Source organism: Pristis pectinata, chromosome 3 (assembly GCF_009764475.1).
Source record: "Pristis pectinata isolate sPriPec2 chromosome 3, sPriPec2.1.pri, whole genome shotgun sequence".
Lineage (NCBI taxonomy): Eukaryota > Metazoa > Chordata > Chondrichthyes > Rhinopristiformes > Pristidae > Pristis > Pristis pectinata.
Window position 1 is genome coordinate 81,050,942 of NC_067407.1, and position 26,940 is coordinate 81,077,881.

At 43.7% G+C, this 26,940-nt stretch overlaps 1 protein-coding gene across 1 annotated transcript in view; it reads left to right on the forward strand.

Annotated features, from left to right (window-relative positions):
* Positions 1–26,172, forward strand: part of dtd1 (D-aminoacyl-tRNA deacylase 1) — a 132,347-nt gene extending 106,175 nt beyond the window's left edge. The window contains exons 5-6 of the mRNA XM_052012473.1: positions 3,364–3,538; positions 21,861–26,172. Coding sequence (XP_051868433.1) covers positions 3,364–3,519 — 156 coding nt within the window. The 3' untranslated portion in view covers positions 3,520–3,538; positions 21,861–26,172. The remainder of the gene's footprint in view (positions 1–3,363; positions 3,539–21,860) is intronic.
* The last annotated feature ends 768 nt before the right edge of the window (positions 26,173–26,940 follow it).

Below are 26,940 nucleotides of genomic sequence, written 5' to 3' on the forward strand. Positions count from 1 at the left end.
TATCCAAGGCTAAATTTAGAATCATGAAAATGGTTATGGATTAGATTGCTGTCCAGTGCACTAGTGAATCTGATCAATCACTATGAAGGGAATTGGAACAACTTCTGATGGAGGAATAAGTAGAAGGATTTGGAAAACTTGGGTATTATGACTCTCCATTCTGGATTAAAGCAATTAATAATTACTATGTCGCAAATGGTTGATAGCATGGCATTCTTGTGGGGCATAGAACATCAAACAGTACAGCACTGGAAAGGCCATTCGGCCCACGATGTTGTGCCAATCTTGATGCCGATTTATACAACTTATACTCCTCCTGTGTGTAATCCATATCCCCCTGTTCTTGTGCTTGGCTCGGTCTCTTTTCTCTTTGAGGGATGCCTTGTTGGTAAGGTGTGTGCTGTTTAATAGGTTTAGGAGCATCTGCTTCATTCCAAGCCGAGGAACCGTGGAACGGTGCTGGAGAAATTAGTTAGTATCCCTGGTAGCATAGGGCCATGCCTGCACTGAGTCAAGGGGTGGCGGGTGTCATATTGTTTTTCCTTGATTGTATGTACCCAGTTTGTTTTGAGTGTGTGAGTGTGAGTGTGTGTGTGTGTGTGTGTATTTTACCCCTGTTGCGATTCTCCCACGCTCGCTATCAACTGTGTGTGTGTGTGTGTGTGTGTGTGTGTGTGTATTTTACCCCTGTTGCGATTCTCCCACGCTCGCTATCAACTGTGTGTGTGTGTGTGTGTGTGTGTGTGTGTGTGTGTGTGTTGTTCCCTTTGCCTTTTCCCTGCGTCTTCTTTGTAAATAAATCATTTATCTCTAAGACTGTGTTCAGAGTTCTTGCCCTTCGAGACCTCAAATCTGTTCCATAACACTACCATTCTCTGCATTTTAAAAAAAACTTACCCCTCACATTGCCTATAAACTCCACCCCCCCCACCTTAAAAGCACATCCCCTGGTGTCCGTTTCTACCCCAGGGAAAAGATTTGACTGTCAACCCTATCTATGCCTCTCATAATTTTAAAAACCTCCATCAGGTCTCCCTTCAGCCTCCATCGCTCTAGGGAGAAAAATGCAAGTTTGTCCAAACTTTCCTTATAGCTCTGGTCCAGGCAGCATCCTGGTAAACCTCTTCTGCATCCTTTCCATAGTCTCCACATCCTTCCTATAATGGGGCGAACAGAACTGTACACAATACTCCAAGTTTTATATAGCTTCAGCAGGACTTCCTCACTCTTTTACTCACCACCCCTACCAATGAAGGCAAGCATGCCATATGCCTTCTTTACCACCTTATCCACTTGTGTAGCCACTTTCAGTGAACTATGGACCTGGACCCCAAGATCCCTCTGTACCTCAATGCTATTAAGGGGCCTACCATTAACTGTATACTTTCTCCTATCATTTAACCTCCCAAAGTGCAACACCTCACACGTGCCCGGATTAAACTCCATCTGCCACTTCTCTGCCCATATCTGTAACTGATCCGTATCCCACTGTATTCTTTAGTAGTTCTTTTCGCTGCCGACAACTCCATCAATCTTGGTGTCATCTGCAAACCTGCTAATCCACCATCTACATTTTCATCCAAATCATTGATATATATCACAAACAACAGATGTCCCAGCACCGATCCTTGCAGAACGCCACTAGTCATGGACCTCCAGCCAGAATAACAGCCTTCCACCCCTAATCTCTGCCTTCTATGGGCAAGCCATGTTAAGTGTCCCTAAGCAGGACATGCCTTTCCAAATGAGCATAAATCCTGTCCCTCAGTATCCTCTCCAATAGCTTCCCTACCACTGACATGAGGCTCACTGGCCTATAGTTAACTGGATTATCCCTATTTCTCTTCTTGAACAAAGGCACAACATTTGCTACTCTCCAGTCCTCTGGGACCTCGCCTGTTGCTAGTGAGGACACAAAGATCTTTGTCAAAGCCCCAGCAATCTCCTCACTTGCTTCTTTCAGTATTTTAGGATATATTGCCATCAGGCCCTGTGGGCTTATCCACCTTAATGCTTTTCAGAAGACCCAGCACTACCTCCTCCTTAATCTCAAAATATCCCAGCACGTTAGCATGCCCTACTTTGCCTTTGCTATCCTCCAAGTCCTTCTCCTCGGTGAATATCAACACCAACTACTCATTTAGTACCTCAGCCATGTGCTCTGACTCCAAGCACAAATTCCCTCCTTTATCCTTGAGTGGACCTACCCTCTACTAAGTTTTCCTCCTCTTGATATAAAATGCCTTGGGATTCCCCTTGATCCTGCTTGCCAAGGGCATTTCATGGTGCCCTTTGCCCTTCCTACTCACCTGCTTGAGCACCTTCCTGCTACCTTTATATTCTACAAGTGCCCAGTCTGATTTTAGCTTCCTAAATCTTACATATGCTTCCTCTTTCTTCCTGACTAAATTTAGGATCTCTTGGGTCATCCAAGGTTCCCTTACCTTACCATCCTTGTCCTTACTCCTTACCGGAACATGCCGATCCTGAGCTCTGCTCAGCTGGTCTTTAAAGAACTCCCACATGTCAGACATGGACTTGTCCCACAGCAGCTGCTCCCAACCAACGTCCCTTAGCTCCTGTCTTACCCTGTCGTGATTTTCCCTCCCCCAATTTAGTACCTTCCCGCAAGATCCAATTTTATCCTTACTCATAACTATCTTAAAACATAATGAGTTGTGGTCACTATTCCCAAGGTCTTCATCATTCATTATTTCCTTCCAATTTGTGTACAGATTTTTATTCATTCTCAGTACAACACGAGAACAGGTCCTTCGGCCCACTGAGTCCATGCTGACCATAAACCACCTATTTATGTGATCCCACCTTAACCCATTTCATTCTCCCCCACACTCTGATTCCACCACTCACCAGCACACAATTTACACTGGCCAATTAACCCGCATATTTTTGGGATATGGAAGCAAACCGGAGCACCTGGAGGAAACCCACATAGTCACAGGGAGAACGTGCAAACTCCACACAGACGGCACCAGAGGTCAGGATTCAACCCGATTGGCGGGAGCTGGGAGGCAGCGGCTCTACCAGCTGCACCACCGTGTCCTTGTAGGTGGCAGAGTTTGCTGGCCTGGAGTAGTGTGGAAAATGGTGAGAAAGAATGGGGAAGATAATCCAGTCAGGGCAGTAACAAGAGATGTTTGGCAGGGCTTTCCCTTTGAATAGGCTGAATAGAACTCCCCATGATCTAATGGTTCATGTCGAAGCACAGGGAGAATCACAGCTCAATGCAGAGATCGTTGTGAAGATCCACGTTGCCTGCAGTTACTGCATATGTCGAAGAGCATACAATCTGTCATTGACAGAAAGTCTATTAAATTAAACGTCTCTCTTATGTCCCTTCAGTTAACAAAACTGGAAAAGCAGCAGCAAAGAAAGGAAAAGACAAGAACTAAAGTACCTTCGGAATACACCAAGGAGAAAAGTGCCTCACGCAGCAAAGATGACCCCAGTGCTAGCAGTGGTGCAGATGGGGATGTTTCTTCAGAAAGAGAGCCCTAACTCTTCTCTTTGCAAACTGGTATGTATTCCCTCCTTTAATGGGCTCCTGGTTTAATTCCATTCTGGTTTTAGATGTCACTATCCAAACTTTATATGCAGCATATACAGTGGGGTGTAACAAGAATAACGAATCTTAGTTATCCAGCTTGTGCCGGTATGTGTCCACCACTCTCCATAAAGTACTTACATTGAGCTCAAGCTGTTTTAACCATGTGATGGATGGCTTCAGCTGCATGTGCCCAGCTGGCTAGGTGAGAACCAGAAATGGATTTATCCCTCCACTGTCCCAACCACCAACCTTGTCCACATAAGTCTCCTCCTACTCTGGTAGGTCCAAACTTCATCACCTTAACCCGTTCCATTCTTTAAACACATCCATGTCGCTTGCCCTTATTCCTGTACGGTTCCGAGCTCCCTAAGAGGCCAAGCACACTCTGGGTAGAGAGGTTACTTCTGAACTTGCTGTTGGACTTAGAGGTGACAATGGTGTTTATAGCCCCTGGCTTAGAACTACCTCTCTGTGAACGTATCTTCTCCATATCTTGACATGCACCCATTCAGGTCATGTCAACTATCTCAGGGATAGAACCCCAGCCTGTTCAATCTGGGATAGAGGCCAAGGATAGAGCCCCAGCCTCTTTGGTCTTTCCATTCTCATCTCATTAACCATCTTGGTAAACCCTGATAATGGGGGGAATTCCAGGGTTGGGTGTTGCTAGTGGCGGCAACACCATTAAACAGGCTGAGCCCCTGGACTGAAAAGGACCCAGCAACGCAACATGAACAGGGGTAACCCCAAGCCGTGAGTTGTTGGGGACTAAGGAAGGACAATGCTATTGCCTTTACCCACTTCCAGCAAGAATGTCTGCTGTTTTCAGTGAAATATCCTGAGGCAGCTGCATTTTGTGGTGAGTATTACCTACTGTAGGTAGAATTGGCGGAATGCAATTGGCTGATGATGTCGGCAGGTAGAGGGTTCTGATCACTCATCACCCACAGGTACAGTGATGGTATAGAGGGACTGTGCACCCTTTATAAAAAATAATGAAAAGATATTGTTGCACAAGGAGCATTTACTCATCAAAAGTTTGCTGTCATAACTAAGTCAATAGCTATGGCAGAGCCACTGTTTTAGGGCTGGCAGCCACACTGATGAGAGCCTAGGCAAGGTACATGGCTAAACTGCACCATCTCAATCCAGAACTTCTCCTACCTTGAGTTGCTTCATTGGCCAACTGTGCCCACCACGGGCTCATTGGCTTCTTCAAAGCACAAAAAACATCGAACAGTACAACACAGGAACAGGCCCTTCGGCTCATCATTGTCTGCACTGACCATGATGCCAAATTAAACTAATCCCATTTGCATGCACACGTTCTGTATCCCTGTATTCCCTGCCTGCTCCTGTGTCTGTCTAAATGCCCGTTAAATGTTGCTATTATATCTGCTTCTGCCACCTCCCGTAGTGACATGTTCCAGGCACACACCACTCCCTCTCTCACCTTAAACCTATGCCCTCTAGTGTTTGACAATTCCACCCCAAGATCCCTCTGTACGTCAATGCTCTGAAGGGTCCTGCCATTTACTGTATACTTTTCTCTTGCATTTGATCTCCCAAACTGCAATACCTCACACTTGTCCGGGTTAAACTCTATTTGATGTTTCTCCATCCAGATTTCCTTTGACAATCTTCCTCACTATCCATAGCTCCACCAATTTTTATGTCATGTGTAAACTTACTGATCAGACCACCTACATTTTTATCCAAATCATTAATGTATATTACATTCAGCAGAAGTCTCAGCACTGATCCTTGTGGAACACCACTGGTACAGATCTCCAGTCAGAAAAACACCCTCTACCACTACCCCCTCTATCTTCTATGACCAAACTGTAGTACTGGCTAAGAAACCTTGTAACCTTCATCATGCTGACCAGGATATATTCAGCTAATTATCTCTCATCTTTCCAAATCCCAGAGCACACAACTCTGGTGTGTGTGGAATCTGGATCAGGGAAGCAGGAAGAGGCCATTCAGCCCTTCAAGCCTGTTCTAGATCAGGGCTGATGCTATCTTAACTCCACTGCTTGCCTCGTCGCTGTAACACTTATTGGTCTCGTTGAAGAAAGCAACCAACATGCCAAGACATAATCTTATAGTCAATAAAGTGCTCCTGTTTATTTAACAAAAAGTTGACAATGTTAATTTTTAAAACTTTGACTGAAAGGAAAGGTTTCTTGTGAAAGGTGATGCAGTTGTTGCTCCAATGCAGAGTAATGATTTGAGGAAAGTGCAGAGAAAGATCATCATTTCAGCAGTTTCAGGCAGCTGACGGATCTTTCATTGGAGATCCCTGCAGGCTGTTTTGTTCAATATATTTTGGAACATTATGAGGACTGTTGGGGTGGATAACGAAACACTATTTCTGCTGCTCTTTGAGATTAGGACGAGAGGGCAAAGTTTAGGAAATGGTTACCACAGAAAATGTGGTGGAAGTTTGGAATCCCCTCTGCAGATGGCAGTTGATGGCAGGTCAATTGTTGGTTTTAACTCGGAGGTGGTTAACTAAGTTTTGCTAACCAACTTTGGGATGGCACAATGATGCAGAAGTTAGCATTGACACTAAATTACCTTGCAAGATGCAGGTCTGCCAAAACTTGTTTTGTTTTCACACCCACTGTAGGGTTGTTCTCAAAGCGCTGCAGAGCTCCAGTGACCCGGGTTCGATCCTGACCCAGGGGCTCTCTGGGTGACGTTTGCACATTCCCCTTGTGACCTTGTGGGTTTCTTCTGGGTGCTGTACAATCCCAAAGATATGCCAATTGGTGGGTTAATTGGCTTCTGTTAAACTGCCCTGGGTGCAGGCAAGTGGTGGGAGACTTGGAGGGAGTTGATTTGCACGTGAGGGAGGGGGAATGGGACTAATGGATCTGCTCTAAGAGCAGACAAAGACCGATGGGCAGAATGGTAAGAAGAAGGGATATGCATAAAAGACTGGTGTATGGACTAAGGTCACAGATAAAAGGGGAAATATGGTTGAGAAGTCTCCTACTCCTTGTTCCTTTGGCATTGTAGCTACATCTTTTCTCAATAGTCTGACTGTAAAAATTACGTTAAGATACATTAAGAAAAGTTATTTCTTAATGACATCCTCCATTTATTTTGTCTTGGAATTTCCTGCCTTTGTGGATTGCTTCAGGCTGAAGCTTAGTTACTTGCTTGAGATGGAAGCTGTTAATTCATTTTGAGAACAAGCCTGCAGTGGGTGTGAAAACAAAACAAGTCCTAGGAGACCTTGTTCAGAACCCGTGCATTTGTGTGAAATGTCTGACAGGCTTATCTAGCAAGTTAATTTTGTGTCAGGGATAAGCTCTTATTCTGGGTAATTGTTTTGGGGTGTTTATAATATTTCATTAAATGTAATTATTTAATAAAGTGATTTTAAGGAATTACTGTTGCCACTGCAGAACGTATCCTGCCTCCCTTGCTGTGTGTGAGCACTTTGTGAAAGTTGGTTTAGTAACTGTGTAATTAAAGCCAAAAATTCCAGCAAATGGAGCAGCGTCTTGGCTCCTTCCACTGGGAGTGAATTTCTTCCCTTGCTGCAGGTGACTTCAGTTGGAGATGATGGTATTCCATGGGAAGTGGAGGTGCGGGGGGGTGGGGGGGGAGGTTGTGAGGAGGAGAGGTGTGTGCACACTCACACTCCCACCGTATTATTCACCTGGCCAAAGGAGTGCCCTGTTGCCAGGGTGTCAGCGCCAACAGGCTTGGAGGAGGAATTAACCACCTGCAAATATTGCATTATCTAAAATGAAGGATGTTTGGAAGTCCACAGAGGAGGTGGTTAGGGGTAAAAGACTGGAGAGGTGGACAAGAAGAATAAGAGAGAACGTAACTAAATTTCAGTTGCATGGAAGTAATATTTTTGAGACTCTTTTTCAACATTGACGTCTCATAGCACCTTTTCTGCGTCGGAGGCTACCTGACTGCTCACATTTCCTGCCTCCTTATTGCAAATCTCAACTTTGCATTTCAGCTGCTGCGGACTGGCCTTGCATGTTTTGCTGCCTTGCTCATTTCCCTTCCCCGGAGCAATTCCCCAATGATCTTCCGTTCCTTCATACATCCCATCTCTCTTCCTCAAGAACCCAACAGTCCTGTGGCAGCTGTCCTGACACAAGACATCATGCCCCTGGGTCACCAACACACTGGGGGCAGTTTACACTGACCGGTTAACTTACCAACCTGCACTTCTTTGGGATGTGGGAGGAAGCCGGAGCACTCGGTGGAAACCCACACGGTCACAGGGAGAACAGGCAAACTCCGCACAGACAGCACCTGATATTAGGATTGAACCCGGATCTCTGGAGCTGTGAGGCAGCTGCTCTACTACCTGTGCACAAGTTTAATCAGTGGGCCTTTTCATTGGTGATTGGGCCAGTAATGGTGCGCTCCAGGCCATATGCAGACCACTTATGGATTCATCAATTATGCTGAACAATACCGTAAATAGGAAATGTCGCATAATGCTAGAAAGGTAACGTAAATGCTGTGCAGATAACAATCATTTTATTTTTAATTTATTCTTTCATGGGTTGTGCAATTCTGAATCAAGCTGGAGTGGCACTACAACTGTATAGGGCACTGGTCAGGCCGCACCTAGAGTACTGTGTAGATTTCATTTCCTTTTTTTTAGGGAGGATATACTTGTTATAGAGATGGTTCAGAGAAGGTTCAATAGATTGATTGCTGTGATGAAGGCGGTGTCTTATGATTGAGCAGGTTGGGTCATGCACGTTGGAGTTGAAAAGAAAGTGAGGTGTTGAAATGTGTAGGATTTTGGGAGGATGTTTCCCCTAGTGGGGCATCTACACCCAGGGGACATAGTTTCAGAACAAGTGATCACCTCTACCAGCTGCACCACTGTGCAGTCAACATTCTTCCACACACCTGTTGTGACATTCTGCCTGAAAGTTTGCATCGTCAGATCCAAACTCACACAATTAGCATGGCTCCAGCTTTAATAGTATGTAGATATTCATGCTGCCTTTCCATTCTCTGGCCCTTGTACATTAAGGCAATTGGATTTTATAACAATTTTTTAAAACCTTTTAAAACAGTTTATAAAATAAATGTCAGATCATGATAAATTACCCATACAGATTTCTGCAGATGCTACTCTGAATGGAGAAGGTTGGTTGGCATAACATCTCTGTCCTTATATCTAATACAATCCAACCTGCTGTGACTGAGGGCACAGAGCATTAATGGGCATTATCTGGAGAGAAGAGACATCTGTGCCCATAGTATTTCAGGTGGCAGGCCGTCAGGCATGCAAATTTCTGTGCCAAAACAAAACAATGAGTGGAAGAATAGAAATCATTTGGAAGATGCAGGGACCCGATTAAGCGAGCGAACAAACTGTATTGATACAGGGGTCTTTTGCCTTTTTCATACTGCTTGCTCCCATGCTCATTGGTGGATATAGTGGGGAGGTCTTAAATGTCAGGATTGACCAGCTTGATGCCAACTCTAATATAACAGAAGGATATAAGAAATAGAAGCTGGAGTAGCCATTGTGCTCCTCATGCTTACTCTGCCATTCAGTAAGATCATGGTAAATCTTTTCAGTTCTTGCCACTTTCCTGCTCTAACCCCACATCCCTGATTCCCTTAATAAAGATCAACCAATCACTATCTTGTTTACACTGAGAGACTGATCTTTCACAGATCTGTAGTGTAGAGAATTCCTATGTTGCACTATACTTGGCAAAGAAAATTATTCTCCTCTCTATCCTGAATGTCTGACATTTTATTTTGAGATGTGACCCCTGGTTCTGTTAACCCAGCTATGGGAATTGTCAACTCTGCATCAACCCTGAAAAAATTTTGTAAGTTACACCGAGATCAGCTCTTTTTCTTAAGCTGCGTGAAGTATAGACCCAGTCTGTTTAATGGCTCCCCATATGACAAACTACTCCATCCCAGGAATCAATCTGATGAACCTTCGCTGCACTCCCTCTGTCACAAGTATATTCTTTCTTAGGAAGACCAGGACTGGGCAAAGTACTCCATATGCAGTCTTACTAAGGCTCTCTATAATTGGAACAAGATTCTCAACTCGTACTCAAATCTTCTTGTAAAGCCAACAAACCTTCTGAATTGTTTGCTGAACCTGCATATTAACTTTCAGTGATCCATATTACAAGCTTGTAATATTTAGCAGGACACTGACTCAGGCATTTCTCAGGCACTTTCTTATAATGGAAAAGTCATGGATCAGTATCATTGGCAGCGTACTGTTAACCAAAACATGGGGAGTCTCCTGCTTACTGTTGATTGAAGCCTTGATATGGCCCTGTCCTTATGATCACCCCAAATGCAATCTTACTGCTGCTTAGAGAAGATAAGATAGCTTTATTAGTCAAATGTGCATCGAAACACACAATGAAATGCATCTTTTTTGCGTAGAGTGTTCTGGGGGCAGCCCGCAAGTGCCGCCACATTTCTGGCACCAACATGTCATGCCCACGACTTCCTAACCCCGTACGTCTTTGGAATGTGGGAGGAAACCGGAGCACCCGGAGGAAACCCACGCAGACACGGGGAGAACGTACAAACTCCTTACAGACAGTGGCCGGAATTGAACCCGGGTCGCTGGTGCTGTAAAGCGTAGCCACCTTATTGTCACTCAGCAGGATTGCAGACCATATTGCTGATAGTCCTTGCCATCTCCACTTTTCAATGCTGTTCAATCCAGTGATAAAAGTACGTAAGAAACGGGCAGCCGCAATCAGAATAGAATCTGTAACAAATCCACTAGTGCTATGTAGCACAAGGGAAACAGGTTTTGGGTATGGAGTTGGGGGTGGTGCGGGGGGGAGAAGTGACATCTTTCTAGGAACCAATGCAGAACCTGTTTGGGTCTTAACTTGGCAGATGGGAAGCAGGGAGAGGGGGTCAGTTGAGGCTCTGAGGCTGAAAGAGATGGCTCATTTCCTCGTACAGCCTATTAGGCAATTGTCAGACATGAGCCGTCTTTAAAGAATTACGGAAAAGGGATAGCAGGTATTAATACAAACAAGAACCAAACAGTCTTCACATTTCAACAGGTTTGTTTTTGAAGTACAAGCAGTAATCAGTTTTGAAATTAAAAGACGTTATCCACTGAGCTACAGGCTGCTGGCCCACAGCAGGAGGCAAGGGAAAGGTAATCAGAATTAATTAAATCAGTTACATTAATTAAATTAAGACAGGCAAAGCAGGTGATCGGTTGCAGCTGTAGTATGAGGGAGCTGGTGGAGGCCACTGGGATCTACAGCAAAACACATCTGCAGTTCAAGTGCCCTTTGGCTTAGAGTTGATGAGCTGGAGACCGAGATTTGGACTCTGCATTAGTGAAGAGGGAAAGTTACCTTAGAATAAGTTACTACAGGTGAGTCAGGAGGCTGTGACTACAAGTGAGGCAGGTAAGGGGAATCCAGGTGGTTACATTGGAGGAGCCTCAACCCTTGTCCTACGGAAACAACATTCTTGCAGCCTGTGTGGACAACAGAAAAGGCCATAAAGCTGAGGAGCAAATTGACTGCTGTGCCATGGTACAAAGAATGTAGTGGTAATAGGAGTCAGTATAGCTTGGGAGATGGGTACAGCCAGGAACATGAGTCCAAAAGGGCAGGGGAAAGACTCAGTTGTTGTGGTCCATGTGGGTACCAATGACATCTGTCTATGACAAAAAAGGAGGTTCTTTAGAAGCAGTACAAATAAAGAGTCCAAAATAAAAAGCAGAGCCATAAAAGTAAAGATCTCTGGATTGCCACCTTTGCCACATGAATTTTGCCATAGGGTCAAAAGGGCCAGAGAGGTGAATGCACAGCTCAAAGAACGGTGTAGGAGAGACGTGCTTCAGTTCATGGGGCCCTGGTGCCAGAAGTGGGGGAAGAGGGAGCTGTTCTTTTGGGCTTCACTGAATAGGGCTGTGACCAGTATCCCAGCGAACCATATCTCTGCATTGTGGTCGGGGAGAGTGGAAATGGAGTGAGGGAGGGGAGAGGAAAATTCTGAAGGTTAAAGACAAAGGATAAGATAATGGTGCAGTATAACAAAATGGGTTTTGCTAAACAGTCTGTCAGGAAGCAGTACAAACATAAAAATATATCTCCAATTCAAATCAGAGCAGTAAAAAGAATGGTAAAAGAACAAAATTGAAGGCTGTTTATGTGAATGGGTCAGCATTGGTAATAAGGTAGATGAATTAATGGAACAAATAGAATTCAATGGGTACCATTTTAATAGCCTTTGCAGAGGTGTTGCAAAGTGACCAAGGTTGGAATTAAATATCCCAGGAACCTTTTAAAAGAGATAGGAGAACTGGAAAAGGAGGAGGGATAACCTTGATAACAAAGAATGGAATAAAGTCATTAGAAAGAAAAGATCATGGCTCGGATTATCAAGAGGTTGAATCAGTTTGGATGGAGCTAAATAACAGCAAGGGGAAGAAAACATATGTGGTAGTTATCTATTGGTCCTCATTGACTAGTGGAATAGTATAAATTAGGAAATTAGAAGAGCATGTAACAGTTAATTCAATAATCATCGGGGAGCTTTAATCTACGTATTGACTGGGCAAATAAAATGACCAATAACAGTGTGAATGATGAATTCCTGGACTGTGAAAGAGGGACGTTCTACATCAATACTGAGGAACCAGTGAGAGAACAGGCTCATTTTAGATCTGGCATTTTTGCAATGAGGAAAGGCTAATTAACAGTCTTGTACTTAAGGGGCCATTGGGGATGAGTGATCATAAAATGACTGAATTTTATAAAAAGATTGAAAATAATTTAGTTCAATCTGAAACTAGGTTCTGATATCAAAACAAAGCAAACTATGAGGATACGAGGAGTGTGTTGGCAGTGGTAGATTGGGAAATGACATTATGTTAGTAAATGATAGTAAGTTGCTTACATTTAAAGAATTGACATATAGTTTACAGTAAATATATATCCCCTTAAGGCACAAATGTCCAACAGGAAACGTAGTTCTACCTTGATTAACAAGAGAAGTTAACAATAGTAAACAGTCGAATGAAAAGGTTTATGACATCAAAAGGAGCAGTAAGCCTGAGGATTGGGAAAGTTTCCGATTTTGGCAGAGGAAGACTGAAGCATTGAGGAAAGAGAAAGGGGTGTATGAGAGTATTCTGGCAAGAAAAGTAAAAATAGACTGTAGAAGTCTCTAGTGGTACACATAAGGGAAAGATTAGGAAACGTCAGTTACAGATTGAGACAGGAGAAATTATATTGGGCAATTAAATGGCAGAGGAATTAAACAAATATTCCGTGTCTGTCTTCACAGAAGAAGACGCAGAAATTCTCCCAGAAAATGTGGAGAGCTGAAAAAAAGTGGCAATAAAAAAACTATTAAAATTAATGGGCCTGAAAGGAAATGAATCCCCAGGACCTGATGATGTGCATTCCAAAGTTTTCCAAGAGATGGTTGTGGAGATAGTGGATGCACTTGTTATTATCTTCCAAAATTCCATAGATTTGGAAGGCAGCCAGTGTAACCCCACTATTTAAGGAAAGTGGCAGTCAGAAAACAGGGAATTACAGACCAGTTGGCCTGATATTAGGAAAGATGCTTGAATTTATTATGAAGGAAATGGTAATAGAGTACTTTGGGGAAAAATAGGATTGGAAAGATTCATCGTGGGTTCCGAAAGGCAATCCCGTTTTACAAACATTATGGAATATTTTGAGGTTGCAGATAGCAGGGTGTGATTTTCTTGGACCTTCACCTGACTTTGACAAGGTGCCACATGAGGTTATTAAACAAAATTAGAGCACATGGGATTGTGTGTAATATACTGACAGAAAAGACTGAGCAGGGTTGGGACGTTGCAACTGGTGAGGTGCCACAGGTATTGGAGCTGGGGGCCTCAGCTATCAATAATCGATGGCAATGATTTGGATGAGGGGACCAGACGTGATGTATCCAATTTTGCTGATGATGCAAAGCTGGGCTGCGGTGTGAGTTGTGAGGAGGTTCCAGAAAAGATTCAAGGAGATACAGAGAGGCTGAGTGAATTGGTGAAAACATGGCAGATGGAATAAGGTGTGAGATCGTCCACTACTGGTAAATAGGCAGAGAAGTTAAACAAAGACTGAAAAGTGTTGGTGTTCAGAAGGACCTGGGTGACCTGTACACAAATGGCCCACTGATTGAACTTGTGCAAAGGTGGCACAGTTAATAGAGCTACTGCCTCACAGCTCCAGAGACCCGGGTTCAGTCCTAACCTTGGGTGCTGGCTGTGTGGAGTTTGCACGTCCTCCATGTGACCATGTGAGTTTCTTTCACATCCTAAAGACATGCGGGTTGGTAGGTTACTTGGCCAGTGTAAAATGCCCCTAATGTGCAGATGGGTGGTAGAATCTGGGAGAAGTTGATGAGAATGTTCAAGAATGAAAATTGTAATTAATGTAGGATTGATATAACTGTGTGGTTGCTGGTTGGTGCGGACTTGGTGGGCTGTAGGGTCTGTTTCAGTGCTATCTCTCTCGATGATTATTGGGAGCAGCATAAAATCAGGAGCTTCTAGTTGATCTTGAAAGATGGTCTGAAGATACAATTTATCAGATGAAGATTTGGACTGTAAACCAACAGCTAAGTTATTATCAGAGAGATATGAACATTACTCATTGTGAGAATGTATTTACAGTATTTTGCAAGTATGGCTTTCTTTCAGACATAAGGATGAGTCTCTAGGCTATCTTTCAACATGATTAAGGAGCTAAAAATTGTCATTTTTTTTAATAGTTAGAACCTGATACTGGAATTAAAACAGAAAATGCTGAAAAAATGCAAGATCATCCACTTCTGGAATATAAAATGTCCGTGAGAATTTAAATAGTGAGAGGCTGAAAAATGTTGGTGTTCAGAGGGGCCTGGGTGACTTGTGCATAAATGGTCAGGCAGCATCTGTGCAGAGGGAAACAGAGTTAATTTTACAAGATTTGTCAGAACAGGGGAAGAGAGGAAAAAGTTAGTTTTCAGTACCCAAGAAGGTGGGGGAGGGATGGGTAGAATAAAGGGAATATCTCTGGTAGGGTGGAACCAAATGAGTTAATATGCCAGTTAAATTCAGATTAAGCTTCTCTGTCTGTGTTATGTTTGCTAATAGCAGGGTGTGGGACATGCCCAACAGGCTGGACTGAACTGCTATATAGAAAAACAGCCAAAATCACAGATTGGATGACTGGCAGAAATGGCCGGTTCTGATTCACACAGAAGGAAAGAATGAGTTACCTTAAGATGAAGAGTTCAGTATTGAAGCCGGAAGCCTGCAATGTGTCCAAATGGAATACGTTGGGCTTCATTGTAACAGTGTAGAGGACTACAGGCAGGTAGGTCAGTGTGGGAGTGGTTCATCTCTCTAGTGAAGGGGGAGAACACATTATGAGCACTGAAATGCAGCACACTAAATTGGAAGAAGTGCAAGTGAATGGCTGCTCAACCTGGAAAGAATGTTTGGGTCCTTGGATCGTGGGAAGGGAAGAGGTGAAAGGGCAGGTGCGGTTCATCACCTGTGGTTGCAAGGGAAAATGCCAAAAGACATACGTAGAGTGGTTGATGGGCATAGAAGAATGGACCACTGAATCACAAAGGCAACAATCCCTTCAAAATGCTAAAAAGGGAGGGGAATATGTTTCTGGAGGTAGAATCTTGTTGGAGCTGGCAGAAACTGTGAATGATGATTCATTGAATGAAGAGGCTGGTGAGATAGAGGGTGAGGACCAGGGGAATTCTGTCCTTGCTCTGCACAGGAGGAGAAGAGGTGAGAGGAGAGGTGTAGGAAATGGATGAGATGTGGTCAATGGCTTTGTCCACTATGGTAGAGATGCAGTGGTGGTTCAGGAAGAAGGAAGGTGTTTCAGAGATAACTGTGTGGAATATTTCATCACTGGAGCAAATGTGACAGAGACAAAGGAACTGAGAGAATGGAGCGGGGTCCTTACAGAAGGGAGAGTAGGAGGAGGTACAATCAAATCAGTGTGGGAGTCTGTGGGTTTGTATTGGATGCTGGTGCTTAGCCTATTGCCTAAGATGGAAATGGGGAGGGAGAGATCCAGAAAAGGAAGGTGAGAGCCAGGTGGGAATTGGCAGCCAAAGTGACGAAATTTCCAACTTCTGCATAGAGTCAGCACTAATATAGCCATCGATGAACCTGAAAGAGATCTGAGGACTGGGCTTGAGACTGAAACAAAGGCTGTTCCGCATGTCCAGCAAGAAGACAGCAGTTTTCCACCATTTCCCAACCAGCACCATGAATCTCACTGCCAAATTGGATACAATGTGGGCCTGAAGAAGGTGAAATAACCCAGCAGGTTTTAGGCAATATGATAAAGCATTGGCTTGGCCACAACTAGTGTACTGTTATGTTCTGGTTACATACTGTACCAAGGATATGATTGCACTAGAGAGGGTGCAGAGGAGATATACCAGGATGTTGCCTGGGATGGAGTGCTTCAGTTATGAGGAGGGTGGGTTTGTTTCCCTTGGATAGGAGGGGGGACCTGATGGAGGGCCATAAAATGGTGAGATGCAGAGATGGGGCAGACAGTCAGAAACTTTACCCCACAACAGAGGTATCTTAAAACCAGAGGGCATAGGTTTGATGAGGAGTAAGAGGGTAAGAAGAGATCTGAGGAAGAACTTTTTCACCAAGAGGGCGGCTGGGATCTAGAACCCACACAACCTTGAGGGGATGGTGGGGCAGAGACTCTCACGATATTTAAGAAGTTGGGCATTTTAATTGTCAGTGTGTAGAAGGCTGTGACCAGGTGTAAAAGACAGTTCTAAAAGATTTTTAAAAGACAGTTGGACAGGAACATGGATTGGGAAGGTTTAGAAGGTTAGGGGGCAAAAGCTGGCAAATGGGACTAGCTTGGATGGGCCGTCTTGGTCGGCATGGACCAGTTGGGCCGAAGGGTCTGTTTCCGTGCTGTATGACTCAAAGACAGGACCCAACATTTAGTCTATTCTCCCTTTTCATCTTAAGTTAATCAATGTTCTCTGTCAGGGTTGGGTTTGAAGAGGAGGCTGCATTTTGCCAACAGTTGACTGTCCTCTTTAATAATGAATACCTCAGACACCCCCCACTCTTATTTATTTCCAACCATCAACTCAGGAATACGTTCCAGAGGGTTGATTTTCCACATTTGACTTTGAACTTTTCCACGCCTGCAGAGGGTTTGTTTAGTAAAACCAGTGTGCATCAGTCCTATAAATGTCATTTAGTTTCCCTCAGTAGAATAAATTAAAGTAAGCATTTGATCTGCCATCTGCCCAGTTACGTGATATAATCTCAGTATTTCTGTCCTATTGCTCAAGTGATCTGACTCACCGTTTATATAACGTTTTGGGAGGACAGAAAAGTGCTCAGTAGATGTTTCAGACCAGCAATCCTTTTATGTTGTAATGTTGACTGTGTTTATGGAAGCAAATTAATGGCCTGAAATTCCCACTGAGGGTGCCCGCAACCATGAGCAAATGCCGCAAATCCTAAACGCACTTCTCTTCAATATAGGGGACCCATTCAGCCCATTGAGTTTATGTTGCCAAACTGGTTGCTCTGCAGCCCACATTACCACAGAGAATGCACTTTCAAAGTGCCACATTGGGTGTAAAGCACTTTGGAACATTGTGAGAGTCACTGTATAAGTACAGTTCTTTCGTTTTTAATTAACTGTAGGGTTTATTTCTCTCTAACCTATTCCCTCTCACATATCGATCAACTCCACCTCCCCCCTTCCCCCCCCCCCCCCCCCCCCCCACCCTCCAATTCTCCTCCTACTCACCTTCACCAGGAACAATTTACAACTGGCAGCTAACCCCACTGGAACATCTTAAGATATGGGAAGAAACTGGAACACCTGGGGGAACAGAGAGAACATGCAAACTCCACATAGCACACGGGGTCAGGATCAAACCCGAGTTACCAGAGCTTTGTGGCTGCAGTGCATAGTGATCACCTTACAATAAGATGAAAAGGTGTCCAGGATGTGGGATCTATTGTCCAAATCCTGTTGGATTATTTCACCTCCTCCAGGTCCACATTCCACCCACGCCTCCTCCAACCCATCAGTTTGGGTCTGGTCTCTTGCGTCTCCTTCCTTCGACCGTGTTCACTCTGTGGGGAGGCCTCATGCTCTGAAATCCATCCTTAACCTTCGTCTCTCCACTTTCAATTGCTCTCCTGACACTGGGCCGCTGGTGGAGCCTAATGGGGAAATACCAGGTTGGAGCTGACACCAGTTCAGCAAAGTTTAATGGGGAGGCAGGGAGCTGAGTTTCAGGTAATTTCCATTAGTTTGAACTAATTTAAATTAAAATGCATTAAGATTATTCCTTTATTGAAGTGTGTTTTTATTTTTAAAATACTTTTATAAGTATCCTAACAGTGTGGTTAACCTCAAAGAATCAGTGAAATTTACAGTACTGAAGCAGACCATTCGGCCTATTGTGTCCAGCCTACCAAAGGTGGACCAGGTTAATCCCACCACACATTGCTTCTTCTGTGGCTCTTCAGGTACTTCTTAAATGTGATGAGGGTCTCTGCCTCCACCAACCTATTAGGCAGTGGGTTCTCGACACCCACCATTCAAATGAAATAATTTTTCTCAACTGCCCTCCAATCCATCTCCCAATTAGTTTAACTCCATGTCCTGTAGCCACTGCTCTCTCTGCTGTAGGAAATAGATCCGTTCCACTTGCACTACCTCAGCCTCTCGTCATTTTGTACACCTCGGTTAATATCTCCCCTCAGTCTCCTTTGTCCCAAAGACAGCCTCTCCTCATAATGCTCATGCTATACTGTAGGTACTGCTGTCTAATGCTCGTGTGGAGTACGTGGGTGATGGGTAGATGGAACCAGGTTGGGGGGAGGGAGGGCGATGAGTCTTGGTAATGAGGGGTGAGGGATGGAAGAGGTGAACAAAGGGAGGGAGACCATGGGTGGATCGGTAGGAGTGGGGAAAGGAACATGGCGACTTCCCCGTAAATCTCCTCTGCACCCTTTCTAGTAGCTTGATTGTAATTTTCTTTATCTTCATGTTTTTGAACATGCGTGACTGTCGGAGATTTCACAGACATTCCAGCTGTTTGACAGCTGCAGCAGTCCGGGAGCGTGGCTTAACCAGCTGTCGGAGCATTCCTGTCGGACTGGCAATCGGAGAGCCCAGCGAGGCCAGAGCTAGTTCTCGGCAGTGGGTGGAGGGGTGTGTGGGACACGGGAAGAAAGTCACCGTTCCCGTGTGGTATTGGATCCCTGCACCGTCACTCCTGCTCGGCCAACCGTTTGCATGAAGCCTTTGCTTCAGACTCCACTGCCCTAAGCTGCTTGGCAGTGTGGGTGTATTTTCCAGCTATGCCTGCTTCATCTAGAAATGGCATCAAGTATTTTTCCTTCTGTTCTTTTCCATCTGGGAGGTGATTAATGTTTCTCTTCAGGGCACTAACTGTACTTGAAATCTGGGCTATATTTCGATGTGTGGGGATCCAGTACCACAAGGGAAGCCCAGTATCCTGGAAAACCCTGCAGCAGAATGTCCACTGAATTAGCATGTAATTGCTGGGTGTCCTGGTTTGCGCACAAGATGCTCAAGCCCATTCCAAATCTGGTGCTTGGAGGGAATCTTGCGTTTGTAACTATTGGTGGGCTCCAAAGGTTGAGAGCAGGACTGGGAAAAGACCGAGACCCACGCACTGCCGAGGATCACAGGTTGGGTGTTGGTTACTGACTGTCTTGCTGGCGGCTGTGGGGGTTGGAAGGGAGGAAGAACCTACCAGCAATGTCTGAAGGCCACAGCAGGAGAATGCTGCCCTTCTCGTGGGTTCAAGGCCCAGGGGGGACTGTTCACCTCATCATGCAGGGAAAGGGAGGTGGGGTGGGTTCACCTATATCCTGAAGTATTTATCCAACCACTCTCAATCTGACCTCAAGTGTTCTCCAGCATATCATTCCTCACACCAACTCATCTTCTAGGTCCATCTATCCCTCAGTAATCTTCCACACATGCCCATCTGTCCAGTTTTCGTGGACAATCAATCCCACCCTTGTGCATTTTACTGTCATTGTTACCCTCAGCAGATGTTCTCCATCCACCTGTTCACCACCGGCCATCAGGCTTGTTTCTAGATCTCTTCTTGGGTAGTGCTTCCTTCTCATCACACCCCTGTTGATAGCGCACTCAAGTGTGAAATAAAGATGCACTCTGCTTCCTTAACTGGGACACTCTGTTAACCCATTTGACAAAATACTTCCCCTTCTCCACTGAGAGACCATTCTGAGCTTCTATCATGAATGAATGAAGTATGGATGGACTGTTTAAATGATGTGCTAGTTGTCTATCCTATTATCCACACAACACCATAATCAGGGGGCTATAAATGTAAAGTGCTCACCAATGTCTCCAACAGAAATTTCAGGAAATTACTCTGAGGTGAATTCTTCTCCATCAGAAGTGTCTGAGGGAATATTTGCTTTAAGGGGGAGCTTGATGATACTCGGGTCAAGTCAAGTTAAGTTTATTGCCATGTGCACAAGTACGGTGAGGTACAGGTACAATGAAAAACTTGCAGCAACATCACAGGCACATAGGTTAAGATGACACACGTTAGACATAAATTACTCAAGACAGTGGGAAAAAAAAGACAGCACTAAACAAGACATCAGTGCAAAAAATGCAATCAGAGACAAGTCCATGGCAGTGCAAGAGGTGGTCCCTAGTGTTCCATTGCTGAGGTAGGGTTAGGGTCGTGCAGATCAGTTCAAGAACCTGATGGGTGTAGGAAAGTAGCAGTTCCTGGGCCAGGAGGTGTGGGACTTCAGGTTTCTGTACATCCTGCCTGACAGTAGCAGCGAGAAGAGGGCATGACCTGGATGGTGGGGATCCTTGAAGATAGATGCCACCTTCTTGAGGCAGTGCCTCCTGTAAATACTGTCAATGGTAGGGAGGGTTATGGCCGTGATGGACTGGGCTGTGTCCACTACTCTCTGTGGCTTCTTGCATTTCTATGTGCTGGTATTGCTGTACCAGGTCATGATGCAATAGAAGAGTATGTTGATGGGTGAGCTGGAGTGGGTGAGAGGAGACTTGTGTAGGGCACAAAACACTGCCATGGATCTGATAGGCCCAATGCCCTGCTTCGATGCTGTAAGTTCGGTGTAAGGTACAGTTTACTCATGTTTCTGCTTGTGCCGGGCTGCAATTTGAGTCCAGTCTCGGAGACCACATACAGAAACATTCACTATATCTCTATATTTCTCTGTAAACCAAACATGTGATACAGCTGGTTCTTCAACACCATTGGGGGTTGGGGCAAGTAGGTGAAATAAAGACAGGAACAGGCAGACCCACACAGCCCTTCAGTGCTGTTCATTCAACAGCAGATAATGCACCATTTTACAGCCCATTTCCTTTGAATCCCCTGGTGGCTGTAACACCACTGGTCTCAGTCTGCCCCTGCATGCTTGTTGATCTAGTTTGCACCAAACAGAAATGGAATGAGATTTTCACTGTAGAAGAGAGAAGGGTTCAGCACTTTAAATCCCACTGTGTTCCAGCAGGTCTGGACTGAGCCTACGCTGGGATAACTGGTCCATTTCTAGGTTTTAAAAACTCTAGGGAAGTGTTTTGAACACTTAATACAACAGTTGATAAATCTCAAGTTTGCCTTATAATGTGTTGTCTCTGATAGTTGAGACACTACCAGTACTTATGAGAATTGTTATTTTTCTTACTATATATATCATATTTCCTTATCATTTAGGAGGCCATTCAACCCATTGGGTGTATACTTTCTTTCAGGGCTATCCCGCCAGTCACATTCCCCCCCACTTATTTCCCTGTAACTTATTCTTCCTCACATACCTATCAACCCTCCCCAACTCTCCTACCAGTCAGCTACACTGGGGGCTAATTTACAGTGGCAAATTAACCCGCCAACCAGTCCGTCTTTGGGATCTGGAAGGAAACAGGAGGACCAGGGAAAACATGCAAACTCAGCACAGTACTGGAGGACAGGATCGAACGTGGATCGCTGGAGCTTTGGTGGCAGCAGCACTCACTACTGCACCACTATTACTACTTCTGTTAATGCCTACAGCACACAGGTATATTAAACACACATAACTGTTCAGTTTCTGTGAATGCAGATAAGCTACATTCCTTTAACTAAAGGTTTAATGCAAGGGGTGTGTTGGGTTGGGAGGTGTGGGAGTGATGTTAAAAATATACACAACATGCCATTGATGATTTTTTTTCTTCCTCTAAAGTAATGGCAGGTTTTAAGAGACTTTCTTTTGGGAACACTGCACTGGATTATGGATCCTTCCTGATTTCATGGAATATCTAAACTGCATTGACCTCCACTCATTGTGTAAGGCATCAACAGTACAACAAGAGAAAGAAAAATGAAATCAAAGAATGGCTGAGCTCTTGAAACCTGAAATGTAGCTACAAATAAAGTTGTTGAGAATCAAGTCCCACGAATCTTTAACCCCGATCGCTCTTGTGATCTTTGAAAATTACCTTTTAGAATATTTGCAATTGTTCTTTTTCCACAAGGAATTGCGAGTGTTGGTTTCTGCAGTAGTTTTAGCAGTTTAGCACAAGATTGGGTTGGCTGTGACTTTTTTATGGAGCCTGTACTTCAAGCCATGGAGCACAATTAGTGACAACCATCTAAACAAGCTTGGTGACTAGCTAGTTACCAGACTGATACCCAGCGTAAGCAGATCGAGGACTGACCAATCAACTGATGAGTCTGGTGTGAGAATCAATCCTAGAATGCACAGCTGCATTATCCACGGAAAATCCAACTGCATTGGATCAGGGCAGGGTGCTGGGTAAGAGCCCTCCATAGAAAGCTCTTATACGATGTCCGTGTGGTGCTGAACATGTATGGATTCGATGTCAGATTTCCTGTTGGGATTCACAGATTATTGGAGTGAAGCTGTGAGTTTTATAACAGAGAATGCCCCAGTTTTCTCAAACTTTTCCTGATAATGTTCGTTCCACCCCACTCATTCCACCCTCCCAGACCTCCATCCTGCTGAAATCCATCCAGAGTTTGTTGCCCTTCAGTTCCCCTTTGAGTATAGTTGCATTACAGGAAGGTAAGAGTATGTATGGGTAGATATTAATAAGAGAATGAGAATAAAAATAGAAAGGATGTCTTAAAAAGGAAATGACAATGAGAATTGAAACCGAAGGAAAAAACTTTGAAGGGAAGCTGTGTTGCTTAACTATTAGTCCTTTAAACGGTAAATCTTTACAGAACAAGTTGAAAGTCAGCAAAAATCACAGTGGGCAAATGTAACATTCATATGACGCCTTTCAGTGCTTCTCGAGAAGCTCCCAGGTGTACCCTCCTGTGGCTGGTCAGAAGGAAATGAAACAAGTTTTTGCAGAAATTTCAATTATTGTTCCCCTTCAATTAACAAATTTGAAGACTTCTTTGATATATTTGTATTTAAACTTTATAAATTTGTAAGGCAAAGGATTTTCTGATCCCAGCATGAGAACATTCAATCAAGAAATGTATCACATGAATCTGGCAGTGTACGTGAGATAATACAACATTCTGAAAGTGTGTACAAATGTGTCCTCACCCTTCAAAGAGGGTGTGTGGGATATTGTCCTTATACCCACACTTGAGGGTGTGTGGGATATTGTCCTTACACCGTGCTGAAGGTGTGCAGGATTTCAATGTTGTTGTTCATCTCTAGTAAGGAGTGCTAAATGTCCTATATAGTCCTGTTAAAGAATTGGATCATATATTGTAGGCCTAGAACCTTGACTTGATAGGTTCCAAAATCATTGTCTGTGACACCCACAGCCATTCATTCCTAACTATATACCACTATATTACCATATACCCTATATGCAATATCCTACTACGTCACCAGCTCTGGGGAATTGGTCCTGCCAGTCAAACACTGTGGCACAAGAATGATGCCTTGATGATTCAGGCCACTTTGTGTGGTAAAGTTACAGACGCAGTGACACAACTTATTTCATGGACTTTACTTGATTGTGCTTTTCAATGTCAGTGCACAGCTACTAAGTTCTTCTGTTGGGACCAGAAAACAAGCTCAACAAGTCCCATGTGAAATTTCTCATTAAGTGTTATGAGGTAAGGGGTTTCAAATAGAGAGTTTCAAAGCTTCCCAAATGCCCACGGACATGTTACTGATCCTTCTGATGCTCTATAGGGGAAGTGGGATGGTGACGTACACTGGTCCAGGAAATGCATTTTCTCTTCTGTGAACAGTCTGTGCTTCCCAAAAGGAAACTGTTATACCTCATCACCCAGAGTGGGTTCTGTAAAACACAAAAGCTGTTGTCCTCATCTGAAAGTTGTTCTCTATCTTTTATTTTGTGGTGCATCATAATTTTTTTGTAAATATTTGTGAGGATATAATAGCTGTGATTGAATTCTGAAAATCTCTGTTTGATGTGAAAGAGGCTGTGTATTTGTCCCTAATCTCACCTGTGGAGTGTATCCACGGTGATCATCCTCATTGTGGGTGATGTACTTTAAATATCTCCATGGATTTGATGCATAATCTGCTTTGGTTGCATGGTGCACATGGGGATTAGTAATTGCCAAGACATTGATCCTCTTGGGGAGTCGATCCAACTCACTGATCCAATCTTCCCAGGGGAGCCAGGCCAGCCCAGTGATCCAGTCCACCCTGTGAACCAATCCAGTTCAGTGATCCAAAACACTCAGTGAACCAATCCAGTTCAGTGATCCAGTCCACCCAGTGAACCAATCCAGTTCAGTGATCCAAAACACTCAGTGAACCAATCCAGTTCAGTGATCGAGTGCACCCAGTGAACCAATTCAGCTCCATGATCTAATCCCTCCAGGAGCAGTTCCAGCTTAATCATCTAGTCCACCCAGGAACCAACCCAGTTCAGTGGTCCAATCCATTCAACTATTAGGCTATCTCAGTGATCTAATGGGAAAGAACCCAGCTTGGTAATCCAATCCACGCAGGAACCATTCCAACTTCGTGATCCTATCCACCCAGGGACCTAATCCACCTCAGTCATCCAATTTATCCATGGAAACCAATCCAATTCAATTACCCTGTCCAACCAGGGACCTGATGCTGTTCAGTGATCCAATCCACCCAAGGAAACTGAAAAACTGAGCATATTCAATACAACAAAATCATCCAGTCCATTTGGGTCATTCAGTACGATACAGTTCTATGTGCGCAGTAACAGGGAACCTGTCTCTTACTGTGAGATCCCAGGGATATCATTAGACAATTGGAACAGTTGTTTTGTCAGCCCAGTAATCCTGCAGAGATTGAAATTTAACTAAGCACTAGTATTGCAAACACCAACCTGCTTGGAGTTGAAAATGATGATAATATTTACTACTAAATGTGCACTTCTCACTAAATTCAAATCTGTCTTCTGTCTTTAAAGCATGTTACTGTGTTAAAGCTACCTTGGTAAATTGGAACTGGATGGAGGGGTCCAAGTATGTGATCAAAACATATTACATTAGGGTGTATGCTGCTTTTATTTGCTCTGCATATAAAATACTGAAGGTGCAGTATTTAAATATTTTCCTTAGGATCTTTTCACCAAATTCATAAACCTGTTTATGAACAACATGCCTCGAGATTAAATAGCAGAAAAAAAAACAGGCATTTCTTGTGCAGTGTTGTCAGACTCTGTTACGTACTGTTTTTTACTGACTTTGATAAATGATTCATTATGTTCATTTCTGTAATGTACCTGACCTCATCTCACGTTACAAGGTGTACAATGAAACATGGTTTAATAACTTTTTCTAGTTTGCACTCTATCCCCTGCCAGGCAGGGTGAATTCTGTTGGGTGAGGGTATACTGCAGTTCATACTCCGATAGGCTGTGCAGATTTGATTTTAAGGTACCTGATCAAATAAATGCTAAAAGTTGCATTGAGAGTTTTGCAGAATTCTCCTGCCAACCACATCCTGGTGTGGGAAGTGACACTGCCTCATCATGCACAATAGAAGACAGCAGTGGAAGTTGCCATTGATGGAAAAATATGGGGCTGCAAATATTATTCCTGCACAACCCAACAGTGCACAGTTTGGAGTATTTAAAAATGACTCATCTGCCATTGTTAAAAATTGGCGTTTTAAATACCATGGAGTTCCCATCTGAGATTTTATTCACTTTGTAGAGAGTTGGGCAGGCTCATTTTAATTGAATCTTTTATGAGAGAAACATTGATGCAGAGTTTTAACAACTACCTTGTGTTCCAGACCAGAGGTTTGTGTAAAGTTTATATAACAAACAGCAGAGGTCTAATGTACTGCTGTGAGGGGGAAGCTTTTTTGAAAATGGAATTTTACAATTTTAAATGCAGAGTTCATAAACAAGAAAGGGGCACTCTGTTCTACCATAGCGACTCTACTCTTGTGGTTACTGGGTAATAGCATTTCTACCCATCTGGAAATTAATTTCTTGCTTTGTTTAGCTGTGTTTGCGATTTGCAGTTTTGGAAGAAGCATGGTGTGATACAAATTGTATTTCTGCACAATCCATCCATAATAAATGTTGTGTTTAACTTTGTACACATTTGATTTACTTTTAAGATAATCTGATTGCTGTAGCTTCTCTATTTACACCATTGAAGTTTGCTCTCATTCTTACCCAGGGTGCAAATCTAAGACAAGGATTTACTGTCTGCAGAAACCATTGCAATGTCTGTACGCAAATACATGTAGATGCATCAATAGGTTAAATACTTTTTATTTTGTCCAGCTGTGGGAGCTTGCTTCCAACCCAAGTTGGGAACCGGCCCAGTGAATGCACTTGGTTACTGATAAGGATGGTAACAGACTATTGGGTTGCTTGTAGGCATCAAGGCACAACAGGTGACCAGAGTTGGCTCCAAACTGGTATAGTAAGAGATCCAGTCCTCCACCATTCTGTTTTGGTAATCTTTTACAGAGATCAATTCCTCCAAATCTTGACAAGTTGTTCAACACACTGATGATTTTTTTTTTGATTCTGCTTTGAATCTATTCCAGGGACTAAATATTCTTCTGCTTTTGTAATCCATTCTCGAGTCCGGTCTGTGTATCTATTCCAGAGGCCAAGTAGTCTCTATTTTCCTCTTTAATTTCAAACCTCAATCAATCATAATGGTTTGTGAATCCCTTTCCAGAAAAGTTGAGATTGTGATCATAACTTTTCAACTACACGTTCAATAAATGAAGAGAGTTCAGAGGCTCTGTGACCTTTATACATTTAACAATAAAGAGTGATCTCTGACCTTGGTGAAGAAGAATACTGTGGTAACTATGAAGGAATTCGTGTCTCTGGATCAACAGTCCA